The sequence below is a fragment of the Scyliorhinus torazame genome, chromosome 4 (genome assembly GCF_047496885.1).
Source record: "Scyliorhinus torazame isolate Kashiwa2021f chromosome 4, sScyTor2.1, whole genome shotgun sequence".
NCBI classification, from domain to species: domain Eukaryota; kingdom Metazoa; phylum Chordata; class Chondrichthyes; order Carcharhiniformes; family Scyliorhinidae; genus Scyliorhinus; species Scyliorhinus torazame.
In genome coordinates this window covers 173,877,940-173,902,954 of record NC_092710.1, presented here as the reverse complement: position 1 = coordinate 173,902,954, position 25,015 = coordinate 173,877,940, and the positions used below count along the sequence as shown (strand labels likewise).

The window sequence follows — 25,015 nt, the reverse complement described above, 5'->3', positions numbered from 1 at the left end:
ACACCCAGTCCAGGGTGGGCGACATCCTGGAGCAAATTCTGTCAATGCCATTTCACGCTTGCCCTTACATCAAAACCCGCCGGAAGGAGTGTAAAAATTCAGGCCAAGGAAAACAATTAAAGTTTGAACCCAGGCCTAGTCTTGGACTGGAAGAAAGAACATGTGGGCTAAGCTTCATCACTGCTAATGAACCTAATTTCTCAGTTGGACATAAAAATTCCCATCCTATATATTTTAGTCACGAGAACATGAAAGATGAGAGAAAGGGGGGAAAAGATGTAGCATGTTCTATGATTGGACAAATTAGTTAAGATCACTGAATGAGAAGATCGCAAAGGAAGTTGGAAAATCCTTTTCTGTAAATCATTTAATTTCTGTGCTTTTTCTTTCCTACTCCTTACAGGAAGTCTCAATGCAATACATTTTCTTGGTGTACTCCCCATCTGTTAGTGGCCCAGTCATAGAACTGTACAAAGGATGTAATACACATGCAAATAGGCAATTCCCTACTTCCTTGCAGCAGCAGTTATGCTCTGGAAAGGATCCAAGCTTTTTGTCTTGGCGGTGGCAGGAGGGGAGGGGATGGCGGAGAGAAGGTGACAATGGAAATAAGAACAATTTCCTGTCATTCTGTGGTCGGTAGCATGGAATCTTATTTTGCCCCACTCTTCGATGGTAATGATTTTAAAAAGTAATTGATTGTGGCTAAACGTCATCTGCAACTGAATTTATAATTTTATATCAACCATCTAGAACCATTATTTGACACAATAAGAAAGACTCACCACCAGAACCAGAACCGGAATAAATGTCATCGCCTTCATTATCTGTGCCAGACCCATCCAGTTCATATTCAGTCAGGCCTTCGGGCAGCTTTGTTGGAGTAATAGCCTGTTTCAAAGAGTATTAATATTGTGGATTTAAAAAGAAAGAGAATATTTCATTTTCTTATTTGAATATTAGTCTCACAGTTTTTCTCATGTTATTGCATACACGTACGCTTGGATTTTGGCTGCTATTTCAGAGTAAAGAAGATGAAGAATGTAACAAAGGAGCAGTTGCCCCAAACCGTTTGGATTTTTTTGTATTCTTCACACTCTTAAAGCATTACTTACCAATGAAAAACAAATTTTATGGATGTTAGGAAAACAAAGATAGTTTTAAGGGAGTGAGATTTGTATTGGTAAACATTAGAAATAAGATATAGTTTTAAGTGTGTTGAATTTAATGTTTCTGTGCCTGGAAGGGTACAACCTATAGTTAGAATCATAGAATCATAGAATTTACAATGCAGAAGGAGGCCATTTGGCCCATCGAGTCTGCACCGGCCCCTTGGAAAGAGCACCCCACTTAAGTCCACATCTCCACACTACCCCGTAACCCAGTAACCCCACCTAACCTTTGTGGATACTATGAGCAATTTAGCATGGCCAATCCACCTAACCTGCACATTCTTGTACTGTGGGAGGAAACTAGAGCACCCGGGGGAAACCCACGCAGACACGGGGAGGAAGTGCAAACTCCGCTCAGACAGTGACCCAAGCCGGGAGTCGAACCTGGGACTCTGGAGCTGTGAAGCAACTGTGCTAACCACTGTGCTGCCATGCCCCCCTAATTGAGTTGGACTCATGCAAGACAAAGGTTTTTGTATGGATGGGGGTTGGCTAAGTTACAACTGTGTTTCTATTGTGCTTAGAGAGGGCAACAGCATGAAGAGTAAATAGAAATAAGTCAGTGCTTAGCAACAGGAGGCCAGAAGGAAGGGCTTTCCTTGTTATTAGTTTTAACTGGAAGCCAGACAGTTGGAGACAGGACACTGAGGAGTGAACTTCTTTCAATTCTGCCAGGAGAAGCAGGACAGGAAAGGGGAGTTACAATGATGCAAGCTTCCAAAGGATCAAAGTACAATCCAGATAACCAGGGAATTTGAACAAAATAATGTTGTTAAAAGAACAGAGACTGAATTATTGTTCAGATGAATCAAAGGAAGAGTAAACAACGTTTTCTGAGTTAAAGTGACAATTGCAGTAACCAGGTTTAAAATGGGACAGCAAACTTCAGAGGTAGACATTATGATACAGTCTGGGAATTGAGAATTAAATCAATTGTGAACAGTTTATACAGCTGTCAAGATAAGGAAATCCTAAAAGTGGTTGGTATAAAATCCCGGACTGGATTCACTGTTAAAAGTGCAATAGAAGCTTTGTTTAAAAGTCTCCTTTGGATAACCTGGACTGCTTTCCGGAATGCAAATCACTAAAGGAAAGCATTATTTTGAGAGAAGATTTTAAAGCATGTTTTTTGGAGTAAAGTATGGAAACTCTCATCGAGGGGGATTCTGAGGAGTAATCCACAGACACTAACTTGGGTTCAGAGTGGAGTGTGTGTATTTGACCACAGTCACCTTTTGCTCTTAAAAGGAACTTTTTGTGTTGATGAGACAATTATAGTTTAAGATCCACTTTGTAATCCATGTTAATCTTTAAATCAGTGTACATTTGTTAAACTAAAGAGGGAGTGAAGGAGATTGTATAATAATCCAACTTTTCATGTTTAATAAATGTTTTGTTTCTTGGTGTTAAAAATAATTAGCGGTCCTGTGACGACTCTTCCACGTTTTATTAAAAAAAGTAAAAGTTACATTCTTTTGAGCCAAGGTTCCATTCTGGAATCTGCCCGTCCAGTTATAACATCAAATAACAGTTTACTGCAGAAAATCTCAATATCCTCCCCATTCTAATGAGATAAGGGACTTGAAGTGGTTAAATCTCCTTTGAGGTTTCACATCAGAACAAGCATGAATGAAGTACAATAGGCTAATCTGTTCCACAGTATTCATCACCATTCAGTTGCAGACATTAAATAAACCAGTTCAGACAAAGTACTGGTAATTAAAATCATACTGACTAAGCATGCAATGTATGTGGTTTCATTTCAAAACTAGTACTTTCCTGTTTATTGAATCATTTTCCCTTCCCCCCCCCCCCCCCCCCCCCACCAAAATACACAAGAAGCTGCATTGGCTGATCACCTTTTGGGGGGTTTGCGCAGAAGAGAGAGAAAACAATTAGTCTGATATTGATTTGTCCTTACTTCATTTGATGTGTGATCCTTCAGAACAAAATCCAAAACAGCTTTTGAAAAGGAAGTGGACAATTACTTGAAATAGGTTACTGGGAAAGGAAAGTGGACCAAGTGGACAGCTTTCAGATGTAAAGGGCACGAGTGCTGGGGAACTGACAAAGCTTCCAATTTTTCAGGTAGCATCAAGCCATTTCAAGTCAGATACAACTGCAGAATACGGCGCCCACTATTCTATTCCAGCCCTAACCGCGCAGTAACATTGAGCATCCTTATTAGTCCCCTTTCCCTACACCATTTTAACCAATCATCCTTATTGGAAATTTTATGGAAATAATAAGATGGTTTACAATATGCTTACATGCGGCATCGAGGGGGCGAATTAGCCTATACCCAAGCCGTATGCTCCCATGTATACAATACAAACTTTAGTTTTAATAAAAATTATTTATTTATTTTAGACTCAAAACATTTTTGACCCACTTGGCTTCAAAGCATAGCATTTTTGCAAATAGTAATCTGTATAACAAACAGGCACATGAAGTACACTTTCAAGCTTCATCTGTGTGCACAAGCAATCTGGCTGTCAGCAATGTGTTTCGACAACACAGGGAGGGAATTTCATAATATTTTGCCATCTTCACCCAAAGTTTCAAAAATATATCATCAAATCTATTTTCGAAGTTGATATGCTGACATCAGTGCTTGTAGAAATCATGATAATAGAAGTTTCTTAATATGCACAAAAAACAAGCTTTAAAAAAAACCTTTGGTTTGTTATTTAGCAGATTACTTTGTTTTTGTGAGGGGAGAGGAGCAAGATAATACCATTTGAAGCGTTTTTGAGAAGGTAACATTCCTTGAACAGCCTGGACAGAAAACTCACAGAACAACAGTACATTGAGCAACATACTTCTCTATTACAGTGTGATTAACAGAAATTACAATTATCTGGCTACAGTTTAAGAGGCTTTCATTTCTGTTGGAAAGATGCTATTGGAATGAACTAGTAACCTGTACAAATCATACTTAATAGTAAGAATAGGAAGCTGACTATCTCCCTCTAGATCATCTCCAAGAATGTCAGGATGTCATGTCGCAAAACTGAAAATTCATCTTTTGCACTCTTATTTGTAATCAAATATGTTTCCTGGAGGCTGCAGGCATCTGTGATGCAGTAATGAGGTGACATTGTACATTATTACCCAGAGTACCAAGGTCAACTACAACACTATTATCATGGTTAACACAGCAAAACCCAGACACTGAACTTGGCAGCTTTCTAATCTGTGAAGCCCAGCTCTAGAACAGATTGTAAACTTATCTACTAAACCAATCCAGGAGCAACATTTCTAGTTATCGAATGGCATTAAATGTCATCACCTGTCAAAAGTTCTAATCAAATTGCAGGCAGAATTACATGAACTTTGAACTGTTTTAATACCACTTCATAGCCATATCTGTGTTTTGCTCTGCGCAGTATCGGTATTACAGCCAACATATTGTTACTGATAGAAGCCATCTTTTTCACTTATGGACATTGGGAAAAGCTTGCAATTATGAAGCAGCATTTATATACATATAGAGCAACAAACATATGGATATTTTGTGCATTAAATATCAAATGTGGAGGACAATATATTATAGACTACTACCAGGCAAGGATTAGGCATGGATTACAATGCTTGTGTGCTGTACGTCGAGTGGGGGGCGGGGGGGGGGGGGGGGGGGGGGGCGTGGGCTTTGGTTCCTAAACAAGCTCAGTAAACTACCCAGGGCAGATTATAAAAGGAGCTCACATTTTATTAGCACCTTTCAAGGACTTGGAATGTCCCAAAGCACTCCACAGCCAATGAATTGTTTTGAAAGGCGCTCTCTGTTTTGGTGTGGGAATGTGGTAACCATTTTGCACGCAGCAAGGCCTCGTAAACAGTAATGAGACAATGACTAGATAACTTATATATTTAGTGGTGTTCGTTCTTCAGACATTCAACATAGACCCCCAGAATTCAAAACTGTAAACCAAAAAGCAATCTCGAAAATGAAACTAGATGGCCACAGTAAGAGAATCCAATCTTCTGCAAGCATTAAATTGCAACACATCTGACACACTGCGACAATATATTTTATACCATTTAACAAGAAATAAACTTTGTACCCCAAACATTTTCTCCTTCTGCAAACACTATCAGTGTAGGCGAATGGTAAATTAATTGTGCCAAGCAAGGAGTGGCAACGGACTTCAGACTAAAGATTAAGGCCACGATTATCCAGAAAGATTTCTAAGTGTGGTAGTGAGTGGGAACTGCCGGGAGCTTCCCGGCGCTCGGCCCCGTGACACTGGGAACGCTATTCAATTTTAATTGGTTCACTTAATGAGGCCCCACAGACTTCACGCCGCAAATGAGGCTCGCAAGCCGATTTGCTGGGACCGCGCTCGCCAGCCCCCTGCTAACATAGTCAAGCAGCACTTAAACAGCACTTGCGCAGTCCGCCCCACTCAGCTCGCAGCCATGGCGCTGAGAAGACCGGCCCCAAGATTTGGGGACGCAGACCTGAGGAGGCTCCTCGATGCGGTGGTGGCTAGGAGGGATGTCCTGGCCCCAGAGAGTGAGCCGCAGGGCAGCCAGGGACGAAGTGGCAGCAGCTGTCAGTTCGGAGAATGTGAGCAGGAGGACAGGCACCCAGTGCCACAAGAAGGTCAATGACCTACACCGGGCAGCACGGTGAGTTGACACTAACACCCCCTCCACCCTTCTGAGACCATGGGAGCATCCTCCCCTCCATGCGGCCGCCAATCCTCCCTTCACCTCCCTAACCCTTCCTTCACACCCCTCTCTCCTCCACACCTCCCCCAACCCCCCCCCCCCCCCACCACAGTGAACCACGCCTGTGGCAAACGATGCCCTCTCTGTGTCTTCACAGGAGGCGCTCTCCCACAATCGCTGGGAGAGGGCCCAGACTGGTGGAGGGGTGCCAGACATAAGAATCATCACCACCTTTGAGGAGCGGACCCTGGGGGTGACTGGTGTGGCTGAGGACAGAGTGGTCACCAATGTGGAGGTTGGCGCACGCCGCAGGGGTGAGGATACACCAGGCCCACCCGGAGGACCTGTGAAACTTGAGTTGTATTGCCTTACTAAGTGACCCATTCCCCCCACTGTCCACATGTCCATTCTCCCGCAGGTCTTCCAGCCGAGGGCGCTGGCCCACCCGGTGTGGCTCCCTCCCCTGAGACCACCTTGGAGAATGCCACGATTGTCGTGTCACAGCTATCATCGCCACCCTCCACCAGCACAGACACACACATCTCGGTGGGAAATGGTAGTGGTCAGGCTTCTGGGGCACAATCTGGTGAAGACCACGTAGTTGCTGATGTACATCACGTGGAAGCAGGAACCCCCAGGCAAGACAGCAGTCGGAGGTCTGCTGGGTCCCAGTCTGATGCTGAGCATATGGAAGAGGCATACTCAGAGCTGATGGAGACGTTAGGGAGCAGCTGCGATATTCAGACAGAGGTGTCAGCGACAATCCAGCAGATCCATAGCCATTTGGACGAGTCCCAGAGGCTACGGGTGCAGGAGATATCATCGGCAATGTGTGGCACCGAGGCCAACACTGCTAGGGTGGCGACCGCAGTGGAGAGCCTGATGCATGACATCGGCAGCATTAGTGGAGGTGTCCAAGGCGTGGCGCAGTCGGTGACGGCCATTTTAAATTGAGGCACTGTTTGATTGGCTGCTAATGCAGGTTAGCGAAATTGGGATAGCCAAATTGAGAGGTAACAAAGCAAGGAGAAGCAGAGTTCACGTTTCAGGTCAAGATGACCTTTCATCAGAACAGTTCTGCTGAAAAGTCATCTCAACCTGAAATGACTCTTTCTCTCCACAGATGCTGCCTGACCTAAGTACTTGCAAAATCTGAACATAGTGAGCAGGTAAATGACATTTGGAAAGAGATCTTTGTTAGCGGTCACATTTACCTTGCTGGAAGTGCAAGATGCAGTCGACAAGGAGCTGAATCAAAACTATTATGGAAGGAGTCATAGAACCATTGATTTATTGCAAGACTGATGGAGGCTATTTAGCTCATCATGGACCATTTAGGTCCATCTCTATAGAGCAATCCAGTCATATCCCATTCCCCTGCTCTATCCCTGTAGGTTTCTTTCCCTCAAGTGCCCATCTAATTTCATTTTCAAATTGTTGATTGTCTCCACATAAACTGGAGAAGCAAGCTCCAAGTCATTATCAATCGCAACGTAAAAAAGTTCCTTCTCAGATTCCCTTGCACCTTTTCTTAAAAATATTTTTTTTAATCATTTTTTAATGGATACAAAAACAAACCATAAAATAAAACAACCAACCAAAAGCAATAGCATCAATCCCCCCTCCCCCTTAACAGCTGTCGGTAACTACCTCTTTACAGAACACAATCAAAGACCGCCATCTTTTGCACCCTTAATGTGTAAACTTTCTCAAGATACAAAAACTACCAGCAACACCGAGGCATTGGGTGGAGAAGCCGACCTTCAGTCCAACAGAGAGATCTACGTGGTGAAGGCTGAAACATCTGCCCCCGCTCTCATCTGACACCCCAAATATGGCCACGAGGGGACCGGGCTCCAAATCCATCTGTAAAATCTCTGACATGGTGCTGGAGAAGACCCAAAATCTCAAAGGCTCAGGCCATGCCCAGAAAATATGCACATGGTTTGCCGGGCCCTTCACACAGTACTCTCACCTATTTTCCATCCCCTCAAACAACCAACTCAACCTAGCCCTAGTTAAGTGCGTCCTATGTACCACCTTCAGCTGTATCACCCCAGTCTCGCGCATGAAGAAGTCGCATACTGGCACTGGAGGGTGTGCAGAGGAGATTCACTAGGTTGATTCCAGAGTTGAGAGGACTAAGTAGACTGGGACAGTACTCACTGGAATTTAGAAGAATTGGGGGGGGGTTCTTATAAAAACATATAAAATTATGAAGGGAATAAATAGGATAGAAACAAAGAGGTTGTTTCCACTCAGGTGAAAATAGAACTAGGGGCATAGCCTCAAAATAATGGGGAGCAGATTTAGGACTGAGTTGAGGAGGAACTTCTTCACCCAAAGGATCATGAATCTGTGGAATTCCCTGGCCAGTGAAGCAGTTGAGACTACCTCGTTAAATGTTTTTGAAGCAAAGATAGGTAGATTTTTGAACAGTAAAGGAGAAAAAGGTTATGGTGAGCGGGCGGGTAAGTGTAGCTGAGTCCACAAAAAGATCAGCCATGATCTCATTGAATGGCGGAGCAGGCTCGAGGGGCCAGATGGCCTACCCTTGCTCCTAGTTCTTATGTTGTTATGTTTACACTTTGCAACCTCCTCCAATCCACCTCCAACTCCTCCTCCCATGTGGCCTTAACCCCATCCAGGGGTGCAGCATCCTCTCCCATTTTCCGCCCGTAAATTCCTGAGGTACTCCTCTCTTCCATCCCTACGAAACCCTTTCCAACAGTGATACACCATCAATAATACACAACGAGTTGATAAAGTTAACTGAGGCTTTAATACACTAAACAGCAAGCCTCCAGCCTCTGGACCCGAACTGGGGCTGGAGGCGGAGACTTGCCACTTTTATACAGAAGCCCCGAGGGGAGGAGCCACAGGCAGAGCTAACCTGGACAAGCCCAGGCATGTATGATACAGTACAGACCAGACAATACAATCACGTGGTTTACCACATTCACCCCCTGTTTAAAGAAAGCCCGGTGGGGGTGAAGTGGTCTTAAAGGTCCAGTCTGTCGGGGGCCTTGACCTTCCGTGTGATCGCCGCAGTCCCGGCTGTGGTGTTGGCGCCGGCATCGAGGCCTGCGCGTCCGCGAACGTGTTGTCATCAGTTTCTTCACCCAGATGTTGAGTCGGCGAAGGAGGGGGCGGTGTAGGGGCGGAGGTGGTGGTATTTGTCACCAGTGGGCCTGCGGGTGTCAGTTCATGAGGGAGGTGGGCAGGGGTGGTGGAAGACGGTGTAGAGTGGGGGGTGGTGGTGATGATGGTTTCCAGGGAGCCTGCAGGAGCCAAATCCCGAAGGGTTACTGTGTCCTGCCGTCCGTCCTGGTGTGCCACGTAGGCATATTGTGGAGTTGTATGGAGCAGCAGGACCTTCTCGACGAGGGGGTCGGTTTTATGGCTCCTCGCATGCTGCCGGAGAAGGACGGGCTCTGGGAATGTCAGCCAGGACAGGAGTGAGACCCTGGAGGTGGACTTCCTGGGGAAGGCAAACAGGCATTCACGAGGGGTCACGTTAGTAGCTGTACATAGGAGCGACCAGGTGGAGTGGAGCACATCGGGGAGGACCTCCTGCCAGCGGGAGACTGGGAGATTCTTCGACCGTACGGCCAGAAGGACGGCCTTCCAGACCGTCGCGTTCTCCCTCTCCACCTGTCCGTTTCCCCGGGGGTTGTAGCTAGTCGTCCTGCTGGAGGCGATGCCTTTGCTGAGCAGGAAATGACGCAACTCGTCGCTCATAAAGGAGGAACCCCGATCACTGTGGATATAGGCGGGGAACCCGAACAGGGTGAAAGGCTGTGCAGGGCCTTGATGACGGTGGCAGAGGTCATGTCAGAACAGGGAATGGTGAAGGGGAATCTGCAGTACTCATCAACAATGTTGAAGAAGTACACGTTACGGTCAGTGGAGGGGAGGGGCCCTTTGAAGTCCATGCTGAGGCGCTCAAAGGGGTGAGAGGCCTTTACCAGATGTGCTCTGCCTGGCCAATAGAAGTCTGGTTTGCACTCCGTGCAGACCTGGCAGTCCCTGGTCACGGACCTGACCTCCTCGATGGAGTAAGGCAGGTTGCAAGCCTTGATGAAATGGAAAAAGCGGGTGACCCCCGGGTGACAGAGGTCGTTGTGGAGGGCCCGGAGTCGGTCTACTTGTGCGCTGGCACATGTATCACGGGAGAGGGCATCTGGGGGCTCATTGAGCTTCCCAGGACGATACAAGATATCGTAATTGTAGGTGGCGAGCTCGATCCTCCACCTCAGAATCTTGTCGTTCTTAATCTTGCCCCGCTGTGCGTTATTGAACATGAAGGCAACCGACCGTTGGTCAGTGAGGAGAGTGAATCGCCTGCTGGCCAGGTAATGCCTCCAGTGTCTCACAGCTTCTACGATGGCCTGGGCCTCCTTTTCGACAGAGGAGTGTCGAATTTCGGAGGTATGGAGGGTACGGGAGAAGAAAGCCACGGGCCTGCCCGTCTGGTTGAGCGTGGCAGCCAGAGCAAAGTCCGACGCATCGCTTTCCACTTGAAACGGGATGGACTCATCCACAGCGTGCATTGCGGCTTTGGCAATGTCTGCTTTAATGAGGTTGAAGGCCAGTCGGGCCTCAGCCATCAGGTGAAAAGTGGTAGATTTGAAAAATGGGCGGGCTTTGTCCGCATAGTTGGGGAACCACTGGGCTTAGTAGGAGAAGAACCCAAGGCATCTCTTCAGGGCCTTGGGGCAGTGGGGGAGGGAGAGTTCCAGGAGGGGACGCATGCGGTCGGGGTCGGGCCCTAGGACTCCGTGTTCCACGACGTAACGAAGGATGGCCAGGCATGTCATGCGAAAGACGCATTTCTCTCTATTATAAGTGAGGTTCAGGAGTTTTGCGGTGTGGAGGAAGCGCCGGAGGTTCTCGTCATGGTCCTGCGGGTCACGGCTGCAGATTGTGAGGTTGTCCAGGTACGGGAACGTGGCCCGCAGCCCGTACTGGTCAACTATTTGGTCCATTTCCCTTTGGAAGACCGAGACCCTGTCAGTGACGCTGAAGGAAACCCTGAGGAAGTGGTAGAGGCGGCCATCTGCCTCAAAGGCAGTGTATTGGTGGTCCTCTGCGCGGATAGGGAGCTGGTGGTACGCGGACTTCAAGTCAACTGTAGAGAAGATTCGATACTGCGCAATTTGATTGACCATCTCAGATATGCGGGGGAGGGGGTACGCATCGAGCTGCGTGTACCGGTTGATGGTCTGGCTGTAATCGATGACCATCTGGTGCTTCTCCCCAGTCTTGACGACCACGACTTGGGCTCTCCAGGGGCTGTTACTAGCCTCAATAATCCCCTCTCGCAGGAGTCTCTGGACTTCCGACCGGATGAAGGCCCTGTCCTGGGCACTGTAGCGTCTGCTTCTGGTAGCGGCGGGCTTCCAGTCCGGAGTGAGGTTTGCGAAGAGGGAGGATGGGGCGAGCTTAAGGGTCGCGAGGCTACAGACGGTGAGGAGGGGCAGGGGTCCGTTGAACTTCAAGGTAAGACTCTGGAGGTGGCATTGGAAGTCGAGCCCCAGTAATAGGGCAGCGCAGAGGTGGGGCAGGACGTAGAGCCTAAAGTTGGTGTGCTCTAAGCCTTGCACAGTGAAGGTTGCGACACAGTACCCCCGGATTTCTACAGCGTGGGATCTGGAAGCCAGGGAGATTTTCTGGGTCCCGGGTAGGATGGGGAGGGAGTAGCGCCTTACCGTATCTGTGTGTATGAAGCTGTCTGTGCTCCCCGAGTCAAAAAGGCAGGCCATCTCGTGCCCGTTGATCCGGACAGTCATCGTGGACTTCGCGAGGTGGTGCAGACGGGACTGGTCCAGTGTGACGGAGGCGAGTGTCTGAAGACGGTTGGCGGGCCAGTCGGCGGTAGCAGCGGCCAGTGTACGGTCAGGCGATCTGGGTTCCCGGGAGGCAGCGGAGGGGTCCCAAGATGGCTGCCCCCATGAGTCGCACGTGGCAGGTGAGGTGCAAGATGGCGTCCAAGATGGCGGCCCCTGTGGGTCGCACGTGGCGGCTGAGATTAAAGATGGCGGCGCCCACGGGTCGCAGCTGGGGGTGGCCCCGACAGGCAGCAGGCAGCGCTGCTCGGTCTAGAAGATTGAGGGGGGGTCGGGCCTGGTAGGCTTTTGCGAAGTGGCCCTTCTTCCCACAGCCGTTACAAGTTGCGTTCCATGCTGGGCAGTGTTGTCGGGTGTGATTATTCTGGCCGCAGAAGTAGCAACTCGGGCCTCCGGCGTTGGCGGACCTGTGCGCGGCGCAGGCTTGGGTCGCGCCCGGATCGGCTGATGGCTGCGCCCACGAGGCCCACGAAGGTGCCGCGCGGTCGGAGATGTAGGCCCCCATGTTCTGGGAGGCCACCTCCCGTGAGTTGGAGAGCTGGACTGTTTCTGGGAGGCTGAGTGTCCCCCCCTTCTAATAAACGCTGGCGGATATAGTTCAAGTGCGCGCCCGCGACATAGGCCTCGCTGATCAGCAGCTCTGTGTGCTGGGTAGCTGATATCGCCCGGCAGTCACAGCTTCGACAGAGGATGCGCAAGGCGCGTAGGAATTCCGCAAGTGATTCCCCAGGGCGTTGGCGTCTCGTGACGAGGAGGTGCCTAGCATACACTTGGTTGACGGATTTCACATAGTGTCCTTTGAGCAGCTTTATTGCCTCCGCGTACGATGGGGTGCCCCTGATGAGGTTATAGACTCTTGGGCTCACCCGTGCGTGGAGGACCTGCTTCTTCTGGAGGTCCGTGAAGTCCTCGCTGAAGGTCGCGAGGTAGGCCTCGAAGCAGCTTAGCCAGTGTTCAAAAGTCTCTGTAGCATCAGCTGCTTGTGGATCCAGTTCCAGACAATCGGGCTTGAGTGAGGAGTTCATCTTGAGTGAAGCGTCCATCTTAGAAGTTTAGTGTATTAAATTGATACACCATCAACAATACACGACGAGTTGATAAAGTTAACTGAGGCTTTAATTCATTAAACAGCAAGCCTCCAGCCTCTGGACCCGAACTGGGGCCGGAGGGGGAGACTTGCCACTTTTATACAGAAGCCCCGAGGGGAGGCTGAGCCAGCCTGGACAAGCCCAGGCATGTATGATACAGTACAGACCAGACAATACAATCACGTGGTTTACCACAAACAGTGAGGATGGCGGCACGACTGGAAACAACGGGAAAACCTTCCTCGCAAAGTCCCTCACCTGAAGATATCTAAAGCTTTCCACCTGTGAAAGCTCAAACCACTTTGATAGCTCCTCCATTCTCGCGAATCGCTCCTCCAGAAACAAGTTCCCCAAGCCCTCAACCCCCTTATCCACTCAGCCTCAATACCCGGCAACCAGTCTTGCCGGCTCAAACATATGATTGTCACAAATTGGCGTCCGCTTCGACATTACACCCAATTTAAAATGCTGCCGAAATTGAAGACAAATTTTCAATGTCGCGACCACCCCTGGGTTACCTGAATACTTCTCCAAAGAGAATGGCAGTGAGGCCTTAGCCAGTGCCCGCAGCCTGTCCTCCTACAGGAACCCAACTCCATCCTCACCCACATTGCCTCCAGACCCCCCAAGTCAACCCAATACCTTCTCTGTGTTCGCCGCCAAATAACAGTACATCAAGCTTGGCCCCTGGGTAGGGTCTTTGGCATATTTATTATCCACCTCTAGAATTTAATCCACCAACCGCTGGCATTCCTCCCTGACCTCCCTATCCACCTGTACCTTCTGTGCAATTATCTCTCCTCGCACCACCGCCTTCTATGCCTCCCATAACATGGACGGTGAGACCTCCCCATTCCTATTAAACACAACATACTCATCAATTGCCTTTGCTACCCTGACACAAAACCCTAAATCTGCTAACAGCCCTGCATCTAAGCTCCAGGGTGGCCGTCAGTCTGGCCCCCTCTCCAGCTCCACATCTACCAGGTGCGGGGCATGATCTAAAATAACAATTACGGAATATCCTCATGTACCTCTTGCCCAAAACCTTAAATCTGTGTTCCCTAGTCCTTATACCATCCAATAATGGGAACAGTCTTTCTTTGTCTATCTTATCATAACCTGTTATAACCTTGCACCCTTCTATCAAATCTCTCCTCAATCTCCTTTGTGCCAAGAAGAACAGTGCCAGCCTCTCCAATATTAGGTTGGAAATATAATTTTTGTTGCCCATTTTTTGGGTACTATTTCTTATCAATCCACTGACATAGGCTGTTTCAATTTTGCTAATGCACTCCCATATTTTTAAAAAACCAAATCCTTTAGGTTGGTTAAAATTTAAACAAAAGCTGTATTCCAAGTTCACTTCCGTGGATTAGTCACAGTTATTTGCAAGGTCAACATGCTTAGTGAACCACAATTTATGTGAAAAGGGATACTGCAATTCCGTGACAAAATTACTGAGCAGTCCAATAAAAACTGAGCTCAGAATAAAGCAGAAGTAAATCAACAGAAGCACCTCAAATATAAATCCAGGTTGTAAAATGGAATATGCCCAATAGGTTAGTTAATGTCCAAGAGATGGACAGATAATTTCCAGTAGACAACACAGGTTGTACCCAAAATATTAGCACATCTCTTTCATCTGCTTCATGACCCACTGAGTAACCAAAGCTTTGTTTCACTTCATGGGTAATCATGCTATTCCATTGTAGAAACCTTGAAACATCAAACAATTGTAAAACTCGATGAAAAAGTTAAAAAGCAGGGAAAAAAGTTGGCAGAAAAATTACATGATCCAACCAAATGTCAACTTACACTTTGGTCCCGACATTTTTCTGCTTCATTATTCTACCCAGAGTTCAGCTTTAATAGACTGTATTGAATTCATCAGGTAATAAAACAACCATGTTTACTCTGTAAAGAAACATGAACGGAAATTTCTCTTTATAGAGCCCTGTGTAGATTCAAGGTGACATTAGTGAAGTAAAAGTGTTCAATGCTTTGTAGTGGCTTTCAAGTATTTTGCAAGATATTCAAATATAACTTTAGCTGGTTTACGGCAAAACCAAGTCAGTGAATAACAGAATTGTAGCATGCTCAGTTGTCATCCAAGTTATTTGCTTTAATGTCAAATTGACCAACTACATTCCAATTTAGTTCCATGACAGACTTGCCAGTTCTCGTCATCATACACTATAATATATGTGGTTAAACCAATTAATTCAACCTTTCTTTTATTCATTCATGGAATCTGAATGTTATTGACAAGGTCAGCATTTTTGACCCATTCCCAATTGTTCTTGAGAAGATGGGAGTGGGCCACCTTCTTGAATCACTGCAGCCCATGTGGTTTAGGTATATCTACAGGATCATTAGGGAAGCAGTTTCAAGTTTTTGACCCAGCAACAGTGAAGGACGAGTAATATAGTTTGAAGTCAGGATGGTGTGTGACTTGGAGCAGGACGTGCAGACGGTGGTGTTCCCAAGCATCAGCTCATGTCCTTCCAGGTGGTAGAAGTTGTATATTTGGAATATGCTGTAAAGGCAGCTTGGTGAGTTGCTGCAGTGCATCTTGTAAATGGTACACATGACTGCCGCTTCAGGGAGTGGATGTCTAATGTGTTGTATGGGGTGACAAGGGGGCTGCTTTGTCCTGGGTGGTGTCCAGCTTCTTAAATGTTGTTGGAGCTTCACTCGTACAAGCAAGTGGAGAATATTCACACACCTGACCTGAGAGGTTTTGGGGAGTGAAGAGGTCATTTACTCGCCACGGGACTCCCAAACCTCTGACCTGCTCTTGTAGGTTTATGTGGCTGGTCCACAGTTACATTTCAGGACAACAGTAACCTCTGAAATAATATCAGTCAAATATTAAAATGGAGACAGAAAATGAAACCATCTTACTATCATAATGTACATTAAATCTCAGTTATTATCAAGTTAGCAACAAATCACAGAAAGTTTGGGATAAAAACCAACAGGGAAGTCAGTGGGAAAGAGCAAGAAAGCAATAGGGAAGCATAAAAAAGGAGCTAAGTGGAACAGTAGTTTTAATGGAGGTGTACACTTCAGCAGTGATACTGGCACAAGCCAGGAGTGTGGTAGAATACGCTCCATTTACCAGGAGTGCACTCCAACAGCAGTCAAGAAGCTCAACACAATCCAGGACAAAGCAACTTGCTTGATTCGCACCCTATTCAATCCCTTTACCATCAATGCACAGGGACAGCAGTGCGAGCCATCTGCAAGATGCACTGCAGCAACTCACTGCAAGTCTTCCGGCAGCACCTTCCAAATCTGTGATCTGTATCACCTAGAAGGACAGGTGCTGCAGATGCATGGGAACACTACCACCTGCAAGTTGCCCTCTAAGTCACACACCATCTTGACTTGAAACTATATTGCCATTCCTTCACTGTCGCAAGGTCAAACTCCTGGATTGCCTTCCCTAACTGCACTGTAGCTGTTCCTACAACACATGGACTGTGATGATTCAAGAAGGCAGCACACCACCAACTTCTCAAGGGCAATTGGGGATGGGCAATAAATGCTGGCCTAGCCAGCGATAACCACATCCCACAAATGAATAAAGAAAATCCAGAAAACAGATTAGATTTAAAACCAGTCCTTGTCGCTGCACGTACTGTATTCCCTATCAATATAACTGAAATGTCTCGAAATACTTTCTATCCACCAGGGCTGTAGACAAAGTTGGATGGTCACATGAGAAATTTATCTTTCTACGACTTTCTTCCAAACTCAAATATTAGGCTTGAATTTCAGAGAATTAACCAGAGTTTCAAATACGCTGTTTCTCTTTTTCTTCTCTGCCTGAAGGCAGGTCCACAACGCCACAATCTCCACCATGGGTAGGTCAAGGAGGCAGGTCCAGAATCCATTCCCGCCAGAACGGACATCAAACATCATGCTGTTGGCACCACTCTGATCCACACCGACCATCCAAGGAATCTAAGTTCATAGAATCATAGAATCCCTACAGTACTGAAGGAGGCCATTTGGCCCATCGAGTCTACGCCAGCCCTCTGAAAGGGCAGTCAACCCAAGCGCACTCCACCACCTTATCCCAATAACCCCTTAATCTAACCTACACATCTTTGGACACTAAAGGGCAATTTAGCATGGTCAATCCATCTAACCTGCACATTTTTGGACTCTGGGTGGAAACTATAGCACCCGGATTAAAAGCCCACAGAGACAGGGGGAGAACATGCAAACGCCACACAGTCACCTGAGTCTCTGGTGCTAAGCACTTTGCCACCATGCTGTCCGTTGCTGTGACAACATGCACTTTTACAAACACCTCATAACTTGGAGCTATAGGTATGCATGGTAGAGCCTCCAATTTTCTTTCCGTCACTGGCTGACCAGAAATCTCTATGCTGCTTCTAAGGAAGTGCATTGAATGCAGCCTTCATTGTCATTTTCACTTTCAGTCCTATTTAGAATTTTTCAAAGAAAGGGGGACATGTGTTATTTCTTTAATTTTGGTAATGGAATGTCCAGGGAGTATATTCATTAATTTCTTCTATGTAGAGTTCTAGTTTCTTGTCATAAAGCAATGTTTGCCGATCATTAGTGATCCTCCTCAATACAATCATCTTGTCTTTGTTCATGAGGAGAAATCTCCAAACAGGGTAACCACTTTCCAGGCTGCAATCCAGCCACTAAAAAGCTATTCAGATCTAGAAAGTTATTTGTTGCCCAGCTAGTTTCATGGAACCACGTTCTCATAAACAGAAACATAAATATTGTCCGCAATTCAGCTGACTCAAGTTAAAGTTCGCTGAATGGCACAATTAGTGGGTGTTTCTCGGCACCTGCGGCACAGAAACCCCACTATCCAACGGCACTTTGCTGTTTTTTTGGCGTCGGGAAGTTTCTCCCCACCATGGCACTGCCCTGGGGACAAGGGGCTTCCTCTGGGGAGCTCCATTGGGTGGGGGGTGGTTTCTCCGTATTCATCGGGGTTCTCAATGTGCATGATCGGCTTCCATGTGTGTGTGTGGATTGGGGTTCCCCGTGTGATGGGGGGAAGCATTCCCAGTTTGTGTGTTGGGGGGGCTTCCCCCTGCGTATGGAGGGGGTTTCCCCCTGTGCGTGTCGGGGGAGATTCCCTGTCTTTAACCTTGTGTGTGTGGGGGGGTCCTTTGTTTAAGTTTTTATTTCTGTAAGATCAGGATATTCCAATCTATGGAAATCCGATGTTGCTGACAGCATGGACTCACTGATGGAAGATATGTTGTGAAAAGCTGACTGTGCAGCCATTGTGCCGCACAACATTTTTCTCGCCTGAGCCAGCACTGTGGAGGGAGGGGGTGGAATTCTGCCCATTGATTCTGTGACACTTTAAAAGCTAAACACCAGCCTTTAAAAAGTAATGCTTTTCAGTTCAAGATTATTTTCTTAGTGACTTGGTATTAAGGGGCCATGGGTAATCAAGTAATACAATTCCAATATCTCATCATTAAAGAGACATTCTCAGAAGTCAGGGAATTGACGCTATGGTGATTGTCTAAAAGTTTTAAGTCCCCTCCGTGCTCAGTCAGGTTGATTAGATACACACTATATGAACCCATTAAATTCCATGCTCAAAGCCAGATCGAGAAACTCTCAAATCTTCTCCTACATACTTTCAAAGTGTTCTATGTGGTTTCAGAAATGGTACATTTGAAGCTATATTAATTACCACAAGAATAGCTTCCATTTATATAGCAGCTTTTACATGGCAAAACATCCTGAGGCACTTCACGAGATGTTACTAATACCAACAATTGCCCAAATTGAGGCGTTGGAATCATACTGGGATTACAGCAACACTGAAAAGCAGAGTGAACTGCACTAGTGTGTGGAGGACAGTGATTCAATTGCAATTCAAGATTGAAAAGATTATTTAGTGAGCTCCCACATCATACCAATGGTAAAAGGAGGATGCAAACATTGCTGCCTTTGGTCAAATCATCGCTTATGTAACTTTCCCTTTCTTGAGGTAAGGAGGGTCTGTATCTATAGTGAACTAATTTTCCCTAAAACAAAGAACTATTTCGCTCCCCCCGCAAACTGCTTGGCTATGTCAAAACTTTGGTGATTGTATTACCATGCACATCAACATTTATTTTTATTATTGTAGCAATAACAGTAGCTTTGAAGCCAAAATATGTTATTCAAGTTGCAAGCAGAGCCAAGGGTAAGATAGTTAACATAACATCTGTAGGGCAAGTAACTTCATTTGGAGTCTAGATTTATCCCAAACCACTCCCTCCCCCCCCAAGACACTTAGATCTTCATAATGCAATTAGTCCAAATTCCAGTAGCATGCAACTATTGAATCAGAACTGTTCCCTTGCACTAACTCAGAGCTAAATGTAATGATTCGATTATAAAGTAACACCATTAGCTCCTCTGTATTACCAAGAACCAATGAACATTTTAAAAAGGAGCAGGAGTACACCATAGATTGCTTTGAACCTGTTCTCCCATTCAATAAGATCATGGATGAACTTCTACAGCAATTCCATTTTCCCACCCAATCCTTCAGTTCACTCCCTGTCCAGAAATCTATCAATCTTGGTCTTGAACAGACTCATTGCCTGAGTATCTGCAGCCCTCATGGGTACAAGATTCCAAAGTTTCACAGCTCTGAGTGAAGAGTGTCTCGTCATTTCAATCCTAAATGAACATGTTCTTAGTTTGAGATTATGACACCTGGTTCGAGATTCTACAGAAAGGAAAAACACCTTCCAGAACCTATCCAATCAAGCCTTCTGCGATGTATTTCAATGAGACCACCTTTCATTGTTCTAAATTCCAGAGAATATAGATCCATTCTACACAATCTCCCCTCATAAGAACACCATCTCGTCCTAGGAATCAACTTAGGAATCATATAAATGATTTGGAGGAAAATGTAACTGGTCTGATTAGTAAGTTTGCGGACGACACAAAGGTTGGTGGAATTGTGGACAGAGATGAGGGCTGTCAAAGGATACAACAGGATTTAGATTGTCTGGAGACTTGGGCAGAGAGATGGCAGATGGCGTTTAAGCTGGACAAATGTGAGGTAATGCATTTTGGAAGGTCGAATACAGGTAGGGAATATACAGGTAGGGAATGGTAGAACCCTCAAGAGTATTGACAGTCAGAGAGATCTAGGTGTACAGGTTCACAGGTCACTGAAAGGGGCAACACAGGTGGAGAAGGTAGTCAAGAAGGCATACGGCATGCTTGCCTTCATTGGCCGGGGCATTGAGTATAAAAATTGGCAAGTCATGGTGCAGCTGTATAGAACCTTAGTTAGGCCACATTTGGAGTATAGTGTTCAATTCTGGTCACTACACTACCAGTAGGATGTGGAGGCTTTAGAGAGGGTGCAGAAGAGATTTACCAGGATGTTGCCTGGTATGGAGGGCATTAGCTATGTGGAGCGGTTGAATAAACTCAGTTTGTTCTCACTGGAACGACAGAGGTTGAGTTCTATCGAGTTCTATGCGAGGCATAGACAGGGTGGATAGTCAGAGACTTTTTCCCAGGGTAGAGGGGTCAATTACTAGGGGGCATAGGTTTAAGGTGCGAGGGGCAAGGTTTAGAGTAGATGTACAAGGCAAGTTTTTTACACAGAGGGTAGTGGGTGCCTGGAACTCACTGCCGGAGGAGGTGGTGGAAGCAGGGAAGAGCGTGGCGTTTAAGGGACATCTTGACAAATACATGAATAGGATGGGAATAGAGGGATACGGACCCCGGAAGTGGAAAAGGTTTTAGTTTAGACGGGCAGCATGGTCGGCGCAGGCTTGGAGGGCCGAAGGGCCTGTGCCTGTGCTGTAATTTTCTTTGTTCTTTGGTGCACTCTTCTAAGATACTTAAATCCTTCTTTAGGTAAGGAGACCAAAACTGAATACATTGCTCTAGTTGTGGTCTCACCAAAGCCTTGTATAATTATTACGAGCACCGCAAATTCCAATGCACACCAATTACTTGTATAAGTGTTACTTTTCAGACCCACAAGTAAAAGTTTGACTTTGTCAAGAGCTGGAGTTGCCTAGACTTTCCAAACCCTTCCCTGCTATTCGAGTGGCTCTGGGGTGGACGGAGCAGAAAAATCAATCGGTTATGTATTCCTTGAGTCTTCATCTTCCTCTTTCCGAGAGGGCGTGCCTGGCAACAAAGTCATATGCACATGCATGTGGGGCAGTCAATGTAAAACTACTCACTCATATGGGACAGGCAATGCAAACTGTTGAAATGAGGAAAACACAGCCTGGGCCACATTTCTCATGATTTGAACATTGGATGCCCAGGCTTCACATGCTTTACAATCTGATATTCAATCAGTGAAGATATCCACTGAAGTTTATTCCCAGAGATGTCCTGCAATCAATCTGAAGGCGGTTGTGTCCTGTCACCTGAAGGTATAGAAAACTATCTTTTTAATGCTGTTTTCTTCCTCACATTGTGGCATTTCATTGACACCCCCATCCACCACCTTCAGCACTCACTCCCTTTGCCAGCAGTGCACAATGTTAGTCGTGTGTACCATCTACAAGATGGACTGCAATAAATCGCCTGGGCTCCTTTGGCAGCCAAACCGATTATCTCTGCCACCTACAAAAACAAGGGCAGTGACCTGGAGCATGATCACTGCTCCTTCACTGTCGCTGCCTCAAAATGCAGGAACTCACACCCTATTAGCACTGTGAGTGTACCTATGTCACATGAACTGCAGGGGTTCAAGAAGGCAGCTCAACACCACCTTCTTTGTGGCAATTAGGGATGTGCAATAAATGCTGAGCTTGCACATTGTAAGCAACACTCACATCCCAAGAATTAATTTTTAAAATCATATCCTTTGCTGAGAATTCATCGTCAGATTGAGTGTCAGGATCAATAATCAGCAGTATTGCGATCAAAAATTGAGATACCTGCGGTTCACTGAAGATACGTTACTCACCAAGGTATCAAAACATTTGTTTAAAGAAGGCTTATAAACATAACTGATCACATTTTCATGCAATTACCTGCATGGCTATAAATGAATGCATTCAATTTGTAAAACAAAAGCTCTTAGTGTATTGTTAACTTTTACTCCTCCACATTATTCAAGGTGGACCATTTCAAAAGATTTGCAGAATTGTTTTTGTTACTGCATAAAACCTGGATGTATTTATTCACACAAATAAAGACTGAGAACAGTTACAATATTTCTAAAAGCAATTCCAAATGCAAAATCTCAATCTAAGCTTACTGTACGTGGTATGCTCCTTAAAATCTTAGCTTGCTCCAGATTTTCAACTTTTACTTAAATGTGTCTTTTGCTTTGTATTCAAAGAATAACTTTTAAGCACAAGTCACACTTCCAAACAATTTGGAATAATTCTGTTGCAGAAACTGCACAAGTCAACATTTACATCTAATTATTCAATGACCGAAATGACAGTTCAGCAAACAGGCAAATCACACATCCTTTGTACAAGCCAGCTATGTTGATTTTTATTTATTCTTTAATGGGATGTGGGTATCACTGCATTTGGTGCCTATCCATAAAGGCCCTTGAGCAGGTAGTGGTGAACTGAGTCATGTTCTTGAACCGCTGCAGTCTATGAAGTAGGTACACTCATAGTGCTTTTAGGAAAATCTCCCACATATTCTTTGAGGTCTGCAAATTTACAAAATTCATTCTGCAATACAGTAACACTCAGATAAGTTGCATTGAGAAATAATTGGAAATATAAAGAGAAGCCGGATATGACAGGAAACAAAGGCTTTAAACGGCATCATCCCATTTACATCAGACTTGCTTTTCATCTTGGAGTACAGAATCATTAAATTTCACATAGTCACCACTCAACCAATGGCACTCAACGGTTTGGGTTTTTGGCATGACATGACAGGGATTCTGTGGCACGAGGCTGGCCATGTTGACTAAAGACAGCTCCGCAGCTGTCTTTTTCCTCAGCAGCTGTCTGCTTGAAAGTTAGGGAAATATGCTCAGGAGAATCAAATACTGAAATTAAACATCGTCCCTTCAGGAAGAAAATGAAGAATTAGCAGATATTCAAGTTTAAAAAAGCTAACTTGCTGTTTAAATTTTTTTTTAAATTTTAGGGTACCCAATTCATTTTTTCAAATTAAGGGGCGGTTTAGTGTGGCCAATCTACCTACTCTGCTCATCTTTTGGATTGTGGGGGCAAAATCCACGCAAACACGGGGAGAACGTGCAAACTCCACACAGACAGTGACCCAGAGCCGGGATCGAACCTGGGACCTCGGTGCCGTGAGGCAGCAGTGCTAACCACTGCGCCACTGAGCTGCCCTCACAACTTGCTGTTTAAGTTAAGCAGTAGTTTACGAATTACTTATTTTTCACACCTGAACAATAGAACATAATCATAAAGCAGTTCAATAAGATACACTCTGCTTAATACCAACATCCATATTTTCTTTGCACATCCCAATTTCTAATCAAATGTTCAGATTGGCTGCCTCTCTATTTTTCTTCACCAGTGGCAGCTGTGCCTTCAGCCATGAGGTTCCAAACTCTGAAATTTCCTTCCCTAATTGTGCCACCTCTCCATTAAGACATCAAAGCATTTTCTTGCATCTTTGACTTTGTCTTTATATATGTTTCTGGAACCTACCTCTTCATTCACCTGAGGAAGGAGCAGTGCTCCGAAAGCTAGTGATTTGAAACAAACCTGTTGGACTTTAACCTGTTGTAAGACTTCTTAATATCCATTAAGACTCACCACCTATTTGTTTGTCTCCTTATCTCTCTCTCTGGCTCAATGTCCATTTGTCCTTCACACTTCAGTACAATCTGGAGTATGTTAGGCTATGTTAAAGGCATCATATAATTGCAGAATATTATTACTGAATGTCACATTCTAATTAAAATTACAGTCTACCGCTCTTATTTCATCTTAGAGCACAGTAATCTATCCTAATTGGTCTGTGCTGGTTTTAATTCCCTGCACAAACCTCCTCCTACTTTATACCTCACCTCACAATATTAACATAGTGGGCAGGAACGTCCAGCCGTCTGTTTCTTGGCAGTGGGAGGCGATGCACTGTTCGCTGGCAATGGGATTCTTCGCTCCCGCTGCTGTCAATGGGGATTCCTATTGAAGCCACCCCATGGTGCCAGGAAACCCGCAGGCGGAGGTGCGCTTCCGACGGGACAGAGAATCCCCCGCCAGAGAACACCAGAGAATTCTGGCCATTATTGTATTCCTTTCTCTCTCATGTATTTATCTGGCTTTCCCTTAATTAGTAAATCATTGAAGAGCAGGTCAGATGTTGCGTATTCTGTAGCAAGTAATCCTCCTCCTGATTCTCCAAAATGTCTCTACCTCTTGAAACACAAGTCAGGAGTGTGATAGAATTCTCTCCATGTGCTTTGCAGTGTGAAGTTCTAGCAACATTCAAGAAGTTCCACATCATTCTGGAAAAATATGGCTTGCTTGACAGGCACCCCCCCTGCCACCTTTAACATTCACTCCCTCCACCGTCAGCAGATGTGTAGCTTGCATTGCCGCAGTTACCAAACCCCTGACTCCAGTACTAGCATAAGCTAATTGTCATCGCTTGATCATTTTAGATCAAAAATAGTTCTGCTCTTGTTGTGTCGCATTTTGAGTCGACGGGATGAAACGTTCTAATTAAGATTTGTGTTTAATTAAAAATGCACATAAACGATATATGGAAGTTCATTTCACTGACTGTTATAAAACATTATTGAAGCAAGATCAACCATAACTTCACCGAACACCATTATGCTCACCTAATTACAGGGTACACAAGATCATGCAGTCTCGAAATCTGTCTTAGGATGACTTATGAAGATGCCAAGCCCAGTAGCTCCACCGTCATACAACCTAGTTACTTCTCGTATTGCAAAGATTTGAGAAACAATCACACTTCATGTATGCATGATTACATTTTACCGCAAAAATTCAGGACATGCTGCTGCAAGTAGGTTAGGCCCTACAAATGGTTACTTGACGTTCCTGTTAATGCACCATATTTGCACCCTAAATGCACCTGCCCTTAGAACAAAAATACATTCACAAGCCAGGGCCTGTTACAATATTCACTGTTCTTCAGGTTGCTTGGCAACATTAGTAACATGGAAATCTTGCTGCTGACTAACATTCTGATAGTCAAACAATTAGGATGGGTGGATTGTTATTACAGCACTTTATAGCCTGCAAAGAGT

The 25,015-nt window shown here is 45.5% G+C and overlaps 1 protein-coding gene across 1 annotated transcript in view; it reads right to left on the bottom strand.

The window, feature by feature from the left end:
* Nucleotides 1–25,015, bottom strand: part of LOC140410601 (uncharacterized) — a 67,654-nt gene that overhangs the window by 22,663 nt on the left and 19,976 nt on the right. Inside the window, exon 2 of the mRNA XM_072498888.1 lies at nucleotides 786–891. Coding sequence (XP_072354989.1) covers nucleotides 786–891 — 106 coding nt within the window. The remainder of the gene's footprint in view (nucleotides 1–785; nucleotides 892–25,015) is intronic.